Here is a 10,160-nt window from a genome sequence, read left to right on the forward strand (position 1 = left end):
CTGGTTTACCGCAGGCGCCAGCATCCACCATTGTCGATTCTCGATGACGGGTATGATGCTATGAACCAGTGCAGACTTGATAAGTCGCACGAGGGTCAAGTGGAGCTTCGCCACACTGGATTTGAACTCTAATCTTCGTTCAATTCAGATAGTCAAGAGCACAGGGTTACAATTACCGGGTAATCTTGACCCTAATTTAATTTGACCCTAAAACACGCACTGCTACCGACCCCCAGGCCTGGCTGGACCTTGTATCTAATAGTATTTGAGATTACACAACACAGTCGCCATAACTAAGTATAAGCTAGATAGGCTCATCATTGTAGAAGGTGCAGTTAAAAGGAAAGTCGTAGGATAGTTGGTACGCCCCATATGCTGGCCGAAGATTATGGAGGTCATAAGTGTATGTGAATATCATATATATATCCGATGTCTGCCAAGACAACAAGATATCACCGTACCGTAGGTATCGCAGGAAGCTCCGTTAAGATGTAACCAAGTTGCTCCCGTTCGCGGATGGACTTCCTAGCATTGAGCCTGATCACCGATTTAGCACCTTAGTGAGCTTCGCGCACAGAAACGATCTCACTCACACCGTCATCATCGAGTTCATATAGGCTATGACGAGGGTTTTAGTGTATTCACAGCGCAAAGGAAACACACTGACATTTCGCTAGCACCGCTCCGGGAGCAGCGGTATAGAACTGTCCCATAAGACCATCTTGAAACATATACTGAAACAGTCTTGATCTCTTGTCTTGCAAGCATGGACGACAACAACTTACCACCACAACCACGGTGATTGCTAAAATGCTAGGAAACATATGGAGTGGAATATACAACAGGTGTGGAGGATTGCACATACCACGAAAATAAACCCATGTTGATACAAATCCACATCATATCACTGATATAATTTCTTGATTTTCTCCTTCCATCACAGAATCCGGCATGAGTCGGACAACAAGCAAAGCAGAGACCACGCACCGAATATGTCCCGTTCGTGCTGGTCGCATGAACAACCATATGGACCCTGTGATGACAGAATCACATAATGCGCTGGTAAATGTCGATATTGGCGACCACTGATTCGAGGTATGGATTCGTTAGGGTTATCGAAAGTTATCATATGACTGGCCGGACCTTCGTGCTGAATATGAATTCAGCGCTTCTCGTGTATAATCTTTGACGCCTAAGTGAGGGACAGTATAAGCTCGATGATCAAGCACTCACGCTAAACCACAGATGGCTAGAAACCAAGACGACGACAAATCAGAACAGTGGCACCAGAGTTAAAAGATTAATGTAACTCATGCCGCAAAACTATAGCGTTCTAAAGTCAGAGAGGTTACATGACTGATCAAAAGAACTGACCAAACGATACAGTAATGAGCACGCACTGATGGTCTGTGTCATCATGATGGCTCTCCACGAAAGAAATAATGAAAACGTGATCTCACAATTATCCCTGTAATCCAGTGATTGTTGCCCGTGACTAAAAGAACACATTGAGACCCTTGCTCTCGCAGATCCTGAAGGACTCACTTATCCACACCCTGTACGCATAGAAACTGTGTTGTTGAAACAAATAAGCATCGTCCCGAGGGCTAGTCACTGGGAGACACATACCACTGGACGAAGAAAATGATCGAATACTGATAATTTGTTACTAGACATCATGAACGACCAAACATGGTGGACTTACTGACACAAATAGTCCCAGCTTCGTCGCCAATGATCATTATACCGTACACTACAATAACACAGATGTACTTGCCAGCATCTGCCTATTCTCCGGAGTCCCAATGAGCCCGCTTAGGATCCAGGAACAAGTCTATCGACTTACCAGGGGAATGTAGTCGTACACTCGAGGGACGTGCTACGTCGGCACGAAATGAAGATAGACCAGTATATCCCTGTCATCGCGTATTGGTGCATTGTGTCGAAAAGACTGACACCGTTATGGTATCAGCATACACTCAAGATTGTGCGAAGCACCCACAAGGCTGTCATTATCTAGTGATGAAAGATGTCATTGGTGATATTTTCATGAATGTAAAAAGTTGTGCTCACGAATAACTTGAGTCTTTTCGGATCTTGTGGAAAAGATCGCAGGTAGAACATATACTGCCCAAAGGATATCCCATAGAGCCTTTACAATTCTGCAAGTCAATCTTAGATAGAGATGAGTGACGCGAGTCCATACGCTGTAGCTATGATGTATCCTTGGCCTAGAGTCAGCTGCGAGGTAAGGTGAATCACCGGAATGCTCACCAATGAATCCCGGCCCCCACATACCCTCAATGGAATTGGGCGCCATGAGACACGAAGGGAAAACAAAGAAGAAAGAGAGTGAACTGAAGTAGACGTTGTACCTGCAAGACTCTTTTATGCCTTTATATTCACGCATTATCTTCAATGAACCAATGCGCTTGGCACTGCGGCAATCATGACAGCATAAGACTAAATACATTCCGAGCTTTACCCGCCGAGTCTCCCGGCCCATCAACTATTAGTACTTAAACAGACGAAATGGAACGAAGACTAGCCTTGCTTCGACGGTGTTTGGTAACCCTTTATCATCATTCGGACCTTTCTCGGTTCCTTCGAACAACTTCAAACCCTGAGCAAATAAAGTCTGGACACCCTCACGTCATTCACAATGAAAAGACCCCAGACTCTGCTCAACATCTTCGCTTCAAGTTAATATTGCAGCCATCACCGCCGAGCTGTACAATCCTCACCTATGTATCCCCACTGCCGGCTCCCAACCACTACCGTCTTTTCTTCGTTAATATCTCACCTTCGTTACTTGACAACTTTCGTTAGGATGTTGTTATTTGTATCCTAGCATGTAGCACATCAATTAAGTACAACTGTATGATGGATAATCTGATATAAGTGCGCGTGTCCGACTAACGTAAAATAAAGCGCGCCTTGAGTTTTGGAGCGGGGCGAGAGCAGCGAAAGTTATGGAAGAATGGAGTTTCGTGCGATGAAGTGAATATTCAATAAAATGGGAGGCTTTACTTGTGAGTTAGAAGAAGGGGGGGGGGTACTCTGGACAAGCAAAAATATGGGTAATGAAGAGCACACAGCCACGAAGCCTGCTCATGGCCGTAAAATGGGTCAGAGTGTTGGAGCGGTGTATCCGTGACTGTGTGCCTGCGTGTCGCGAGCAAGGCAAGAAGTGGTGAAGAGCACTGCGCTACGACAAAGCCCCACATCTATCATATCGTATCTCTGAGCATATCAGCATCTTACCGACATCAGGAAAACGTAATTCGTTACAGAGTGCTACAGAGCGCTCTGTAGCGCTCTGTAGCACAATTGAACCCACTGATGGATGGCAAAGATAACCAAGCTGGATTTATATCAGCCAGATATGGTGCGTAATATTGGTGTTCAGGATCTCCACCAATCGCGTGAGTGCGCTACTGAGGTCGTAAGCATTCATAAGTGTCCGTAACGCGCGTAATTATATAAGTTGAGCGTTCATTTCAGTGGTTTTGCAGATGTAGAGCGCTTCAGAGCGATCCAGGCTAGGTCTAGAATGCTCTAGCCAGGTCTAGGATCTGCTTTTGATTGGAATTTTGCAAAAGGTAAAATGTCCAAACCTCCGATGTGCCAGTCTTTCATTAGTCTGGATAAACCGGAGCGAGCGTCGAAAATCGTCTCCTTGGAGACGTGTGTGGGGCAGTGCCCACGCTCACGGTGCTAACTGTCGTGTTCTTAATCCACCCAGGCACTTGCACGTGGTCTGGACGGTTTTCGTGAGCCATTCTGGGTATGGAAGAGAATTGTATGGAGAGGAATAAACAAAAGGCGTGAGAGCGGGATAAGACACATTGTTCCAGTAGTCTGCGACTGTGATGATTGATGAGGTGGGGAGGGACGATGATGATATTGGATGAGAGGTGTGGCGGTGAAGGATGCGGAGGATGTTCGAGAAAGCTGTGTGAGTGATAGACATACGATGTGAATTAAACTGAGTACCGTGGTCGTCCAGCAAATCGGGGACGAACCATTCGCTTTTCTCGCGGCAGATGTCTTCCGGATTATAGTCGAAGGACGGGGAGTTCTTATGGTCATCTCCCCGTCTGAAGGTTCTTCTGGGGTTGAAGCGGTTTTGTCTGGTAGAGAGGATATCTGTCGCCTCAATTTGCACGTCTGTTTTCCAGTCTTCTGCAATCGGAGACGAGGGGAGAGACATGGGCAGTGAAGAGGTAGAGACGCAGGATGCCATGAACTCCTTGCCTTGAAACTTGAGACAAACAACACGTTGTTTTGCAATGATGGAACAAGCTCTTGCAAGAGACTCTGCGCCACGAAGCGCGTGTAATGATGTCAGCTGAAAATAATGCAAAGGGGTCCCGCCCTGGTAGCTTGGAGGTGAGCACGCAATGCGGTAACTTACTGTATACAATTCAAAAGACGAACGGATGAATCCTTGCAGAGACAGCGTGCCATGATTTATGACTATCCATTGACCTTTCCATTCGACCTCAGCTTTTCTCCACTTCTTTTTGGGTTGCAAGGGAGTCTGAATAGTAGATATCTTGCCTCTGCTTCTTGCGTTTAACCTATTGCCGGTGGCTGCAGGAGATTCGAATTGGCCTGACTTTACACTCCATACTGCACGGAGGGCCCTAGCTTTAGACTCGAAGTAGGGTTGGACATACTCCGACATGATTTCTCTTGGTAACTGGACGACCTTTCCTGGTGGTGCATCTCTAGAAGTTTTCAAGGCCGAAGGATAGGGCATAATCATCTTCTAAAATTGTTCCAGTTGAGAAGGGGATAAGGGTATATACTGGTCAGTGACTGGACTACTGCCAGGTTGAATGATGTGTGAAGCAGATGCGGTTGATGTCTTTCCAGGTCGACGAGAATATAGTCTGACGCCTGAGTTCTGGGTGGCGATAGCAAAAGTCGTCAAAGTCATCCGAGCCCTGGTCATACTCGTCATCCTCGGTATAACCGTCGTCCATGCTATGGATTGAGGTGCGTGTCCTGATGCTGGAAGCAAACGTGATAGGAATAACTGGGCGCTGAGCGCTGAGCAGGGAGATGGGGCGTTTGGATGATATTTCGTTTGGAAAGTATCCAATGCTTGACCTGTGACTTTCTGGGTGCGTGAGATTTGCAGGAGACGTGCTTCATATCATTCTTACGAACTTGAAACATTTTGACCGCGCACCGAATCTGCATGCTACCGCCAGTAATGGGCGACAGTTTTCTGATTGGTCAAATCGCAGATGGATGGGTATGATGCTATGAACCAATGCAGACTGAGCTTCACCGTGACCGTGACCACACTGGATTTGAACTCTGATCTTTGTTCAATTCAAGAGCACAGTCAAAAGTCAAAACTATATGATCGGTAAGCTTTGTTCAAGTCTTAATCTCATTTTTGTGCGGGAAGACGTCTCGCTATGTCCGGGGGAATTGCATTCACTAGTACCATGCCATACCAGTATCCAAATTCCAATCAACGTCGAGAGTAATTCTCTGAGTAAATAATGATGCGGATCATACTAGACAATGTCTACTGCTTTACCCTGATATCGGCCGAATCAACGATACCAGACCCAGGTAGAATACTTGGGATGTGAATACTATCCTGCAGTCATCTCGCTGGTCAGTGGTCATTATGCAGAGCTCGATACTTACAAGTTAATCGGTCAAATCGCCATGTTTCCATATTCTGTCGAAGCTGGCTCGAATAAGAAACCCGTGTACACGGTGTACGAGCCAAAGTGGAATCATGTGACCAAAGCAATAAAGACAATTGTTTATTGTACGCGTCTTTTCCGATAGAACCACGATCATCATCATCAATGGCAGGTCAACCAAAGGGCATCGTAAGGCGTCTATCTCAAGTCTTTGTCGAAATTCCTTCTTCCGCATTGCATAAGCCTAGTATACCAGCTACTAGCAACACCACGCATACTGTGTCCGGCCGCAAAGAAAACGCGTTGCGTGCATCCATCTCTCAAAACACCATCATGAACAAGTCGCCCAAACGCAAATCGGACGAAACTCTTGACAAGCTGGTAAAGAAATCGAAGGTTGACACTACAGTTATCAAGCCAACCGCTACGCGTCGTCCCCTCCCGAACGCTACCCCCGACTTCCCAAACGGCTTTGTTTATTGTCATCAATGTAGCAAGAAGCGCGATGCAGCTCTCGCCATCCAATGCACGCGTGAAGACGCGAAATCTAAGCGACGGTGCAACACCAAGTACTGCGGCCCCTGTCTCAAGAACCGCTATGGATTCACGCTTCAGGATATCTTGTCCACCAGTACTGTCCCGGCAGCCGAGAAAAAACGCCATGTATCGGGCGAGGGGTACTTTTTTAGGTGTGTTGTGATTCTAATACTCGCATTTGCGATTAGCACTGACTATATGCGTGGTTTTCCGTCTTTACTTGCACTCATTTAGGTGCCCCCGATGCGAGGAGACTTGTAACTGCGTTCACTGCAGAAAGGCAAAGGGCCTTCAGCCCACGGGGTGCGTACCACGCGTTACACCACGACTTCACTAATTTTATCCCTGTATAGGAACCTCACCGTCGCAGCGCGTAAATCAGGGCTCCAGTCAGCCGCAGAACTTCTTATGCAGGATCCAACTGCGGCTGTATGTGTCTATATCAGTCCTAACCTCCTAATATTGACAAATGCACAGGACCCGATGGCAGGAAAAGCTGTCGCTGAGAAGAAGTCAAGAACAGCCAGATCTGCGCTCCAGGGTACTGCAAGTGCAACCAGTAACTCCAAGTCCAGATCCACCAAGAATCCTGCACATATATCCACTCCTGCACCTCTTCCAGCCCCGAAGCCCCTTCCCAAGTTCTCTGGACACCGGTCCGTACTCATCTCTCCCTACAGGGAGCGGAAGCCCGTATCTACATCCGTGAATTTGCACTTCGTTTTCTCCCCCTGTCACGCTCACACCACGACGAGCTCGAGGTTCTTTCCCGCTCTCAACGAGATTTTGACGAGGAGGAGGAGGAGGATGGCGATTTAGAAATTTGGGTCTCAGAGGGATGCGTGAAAGCACTACTGATTGCATTGTTAGGCATGATAGAAGTAGACGCCAAGGTGCGTTCCAGTCTTCTCCGTCTCCTCTTGTCCACTCACTATCCTGATTCCCCCGACAGATCCTTTCCACAACAGCCAACGCGCTCCATCAACAGGCGTTCCTCTTCAAGATCGTTAACACCCTAAGCACCTTGAGCACACTCCCTTCCCTCGCTCTCCCGTCTCCTACACCCGCCCCTGAGCACCTCCTTCAGAACGCGCCGACCATTAGAACCCGTTCCGCCCGCACTTCGTCTCATGCCAAAGAAATGGGCAAGGAGGCAGACTGGCCCGAAGTAGTTCGCACCTCACAACTCATACCTATTGTCAGCGTCCTTGTAGACCACGCATCACAAGGACAGGCGATCAGGGATGCATTAGAGGAAGGCGCAAAAGACGCAAAAGAATTGACAAGGGAAAGTCTAGAGATGAAGCGAGCTCTTGATCGGGCTGAGAAAGAGAGAAAGGAGAAGGAGAAAGCGGAGAAGGAGCGGAAGGCTAAGGATACGAAAGCGCAGGCCAAAGATAAGAAGGCGAAGGGAAGGGAAAGCAGGCGCCAGTGCCAAGGAGAAGGAGAAAGGCGGCGCCAATGTCCAGGAAAAAGAGAAGGATGCGAAGGGCTTAGAGGACACACCGACGCATACACTGACCCCTCAGACGGCCTTGACCATTGCCTTATCCTCCTGCGCCCAACGCATCATACCACTAGGTCGGGACTCAGAAGGCAGGGTATATTGGGCTCTGACGCCAGGACGAGGAGAGAGAGATAATTCACGCGAGTACCTTACCTCCAATATTGAAGTTGGGGAACGGGACGAAGGCGCCAGGACTAAGAGCCATAAAGCCAAGTCGAGGTCACCATGGACTCCCCCCTCCCTTTCAGAACGTGCATCAAACAGACGATGGAGCTGGTTCATAGCTGTGTGGGGCGTGCGGCCTGGCATTGAAGAGAGAATAGATCCGCCAAAGGATGAGGACTGCTCAGAAGATGATTCCGAGTCTGAGTCTGACCTTGATTCTGAATCGGATGAGGACGAAGACAAGAGCAAGAGGTCACAGAAGAAGACCGAACGTCCCAGATGGTATGCCTTCTCAGATCCTGCAGAAATTTTCAAGCTTGCGGAGTGGGTCGAGCGGAAAGCTGGACTTGAATCGCGTTCCAGTTCCTCGGAAAAGTCAAAACCGCGACCTGTATCAGCCTTACCTTTTCGTGCAGCATCTGCATCGCTGTCCCATGCGATCTTGTCTTCAAACACCCACACGTCGGCATCCACTTCCACTGCAGCTTCATCCTTTGATTCGTCCTCCAATAAACTTAACAAAGCCTCAAAAATTGCCGCCTCGCTCTTAGTTGATGAGGAAATGGTTTCGTCATCCGAGGCCGACGAATTTGAGTCCAGCAATGAAGACCAGACCGAGGATGGTGGTGACAAGCGGGATGATGACATGGATGTGGATTCACCCATAGACTTCGATGACACGCCCCGTGTGCTGCAGCTCCAGTCACTTGTTCGTGAACTCCGAGCGTATGCTGTGCTATTGAAGAATCGAGCGTAAGCATAGGCTGGGGTGTTTTTTGGACCGCCTACGCACCATTTCGCCTGCCCTCCAACTGACTTTGGACATCCACCGTCGCTTCATCTCCCCCTGTAACATGCCTCGTTTGTCTCCATTTTATAATTGGTCGGTGTCTTACCTTTACCCCATTACAGCTAATTGGCTACTTTGTTGCCTTGCTCGACCATTTGTCCCCATTCATTATACCTTACGAGATTCCGCATCTGCTGCCCTCTTTCCACCGCTATCGTCTTTTCGTTAATTTATTGACTTTCCATTGCCTAGCATAGACAACGATACACCTGATTATATTTTACATTGCACAGACTTGGGTGTGTTGATCGGTAGACTCATTTTTTCTGTTCACGTTTATACATAGAATATCGATAGCTATCCCGCCACATAGTGTCGGGCGATGTTGACGCATAATACCTTACTTAGGGACTTAAACAAGTTTGGAACATTGAGAACCTTCGATATGACCAGGCGCCTGAATACTTGCTAGGTTTGACTACAGGAACCCGTCATGATTTAGCGAAAAGCCTAAAACTGTTTGACAAGGCTGCCACTCCTGTCATTTGTTCCCGACCGGCCGTGACAACGGAGGTGACCTGGCATAACCTTGCAAGACAAAGTTATATAGTACGGTAGTACCCTGCCTGCCAGTGTTCGGCGACGGTCATGATTTCACGCTGCGCGCTGATTGGATGGAGCATGCTAATCAAGCGTAAAGCCTAGCACTTACCACCCTTGGCAGCACTTTTTAGAGCTTGTCAAGGTCTGTTAGACCCGGTTTCCATGTAGGACAAAACACATCTCTGAGACAACCCTCTCGCAAGAGGGTCTCCCTCAAATCCTCAAGAGTCACCAGAATACCCTTGTAGGCCTCGTTGGAGGGGTTGGTTCTGGTCGTCTCATGTGGTTCTAGAGAGCCTTTAGCGTGTTATTTTATGTTCCGCTGCCTCGAGATCATCATATTGTAGGTCCCGCTGCCCTCAAGATAACCTAGAGCCTCTGGTGCTCCTCGCGCATGACTCATGTTTTACCCCCCGTGTTTCTACTTACACCTATTTCATTTCTCGCATGTTTTCTCTACTTACATTATGTTTTTTCCGTTGTAGGTTGTCATTCTAATAAGTATATATCACACTGCTGTATCATTGTTCTTAAGATTCAGGTGTTTTCAAATGTGTCCTGACGCAAATCGAGAGCAGGCATTGAGAGCCGCTATACTGACATTGTCAAAACAAGGAGAAGTCAAACAATAAGTCCATAGTAACATAAGTAGGGGTACGAAAGGGACAGGGCAATATGAGCGCAGGATGAGTTGGAATGAGCAAACCATCATCCGCAGCACGAGACGAGGAGCAAAAGTAGCATCCAAAAAACACGAGCGTACGCAAATTGAAATACAATTAAGATGAAGGGGGGCGAGGAGGGTTAACTGGATTCTTAGACTAAATGATCGTGCCACATTGGTCATGAGGAACATAGTCCAAAGGCACAGTATCGCGGATGT

The 10,160-nt window shown here is 47.7% G+C and overlaps 3 protein-coding genes across 3 annotated transcripts; 1 reads left to right on the forward strand and 2 right to left on the reverse strand.

Annotated features, from left to right (window-relative positions):
• Positions 1-331: 331 nt before the first annotated feature.
• DFJ58DRAFT_813239 (uncharacterized protein) lies at positions 332-2,547 on the reverse strand. Its single transcript, XM_041391588.1, is given in 17 exon segments — positions 332-537; positions 594-618; positions 668-734; positions 841-931; positions 988-1,085; positions 1,144-1,183; positions 1,234-1,249; positions 1,451-1,495; positions 1,546-1,571; positions 1,630-1,655; positions 1,706-1,723; positions 1,831-1,834; positions 1,868-1,951; positions 2,081-2,152; positions 2,207-2,225; positions 2,275-2,445; positions 2,457-2,547. 16 exon segments carry the CDS (start codon positions 2,318-2,320, stop codon positions 453-455), a joined length of 762 nt encoding a protein of 253 aa, XP_041238437.1. The 5' UTR covers positions 2,321-2,445; positions 2,457-2,547; the 3' UTR covers positions 332-452.
• A 1,162-nt stretch (positions 2,548-3,709) lies between these two features.
• Positions 3,710-4,765, reverse strand: DFJ58DRAFT_845859 (uncharacterized protein; the record flags this gene model as incomplete). Its single annotated transcript, XM_041393206.1, has 3 exons — positions 3,710-3,954; positions 3,976-4,264; positions 4,418-4,765. The coding sequence occupies 3 exons, from the start codon at positions 4,763-4,765 to the stop codon at positions 3,710-3,712; spliced, it is 882 nt and encodes a 293-aa protein (XP_041238438.1).
• Positions 4,766-5,832: 1,067 nt separating this feature from the next.
• DFJ58DRAFT_813247 (uncharacterized protein) lies at positions 5,833-9,116 on the forward strand. The gene is made up of 6 exons (XM_041391589.1): positions 5,833-6,364; positions 6,447-6,515; positions 6,566-6,641; positions 6,788-7,105; positions 7,165-7,504; positions 7,629-9,116. The coding sequence occupies exons 1-6, from the start codon at positions 5,841-5,843 to the stop codon at positions 8,639-8,641; spliced, it is 2,340 nt and encodes a 779-aa protein (XP_041238439.1). The 5' UTR covers positions 5,833-5,840; the 3' UTR covers positions 8,642-9,116.
• Positions 9,117-10,160: the final 1,044 nt, after the last annotated feature.

This window comes from Suillus subalutaceus (genome assembly GCF_016647625.1).
Source record: "Suillus subalutaceus strain FC151 chromosome Unknown DFJ58scaffold_150, whole genome shotgun sequence".
Classification (NCBI taxonomy): Eukaryota; Fungi; Basidiomycota; class Agaricomycetes; order Boletales; family Suillaceae; genus Suillus; species Suillus subalutaceus.

What these genes read in the sequence shown, in the direction of transcription:
- DFJ58DRAFT_813239 (XM_041391588.1), bottom strand. Translation starts at nt 2,320, where the DNA reads ATGGCGCCCAATTCCATTGAGGGTATGTGGGGGCCGGGATTCATTG. An exon ending in CAAGATCCGAAAAGACTCAA is followed by an intron (nt 1,952 to 2,080) that starts GTTATTCGTGAG and finishes TAACGGTGTCAG; the next exon opens with TCTTTTCGACACAATGCACC. An exon ending in TGCGTACAGGGTGTGGATAA is followed by an intron (nt 1,496 to 1,545) that starts GTGAGTCCTTCA and finishes GTGTTCTTTTAG; the next exon opens with TCACGGGCAACAATCACTGG.
- DFJ58DRAFT_813247 (XM_041391589.1), top strand. Translation starts at nt 5,841, where the DNA reads ATGGCAGGTCAACCAAAGGGCATCGTAAGGCGTCTATCTCAAGTCTTT. An exon ending in GGCGAGGGGTACTTTTTTAG is followed by an intron (nt 6,365 to 6,446) that starts GTGTGTTGTGAT and finishes GCACTCATTTAG; the next exon opens with GTGCCCCCGATGCGAGGAGA. An exon ending in AAAAGAATTGACAAGGGAAA is followed by an intron (nt 7,505 to 7,628) that starts GTCTAGAGATGA and finishes GGCGAAGGGAAG; the next exon opens with GGAAAGCAGGCGCCAGTGCC.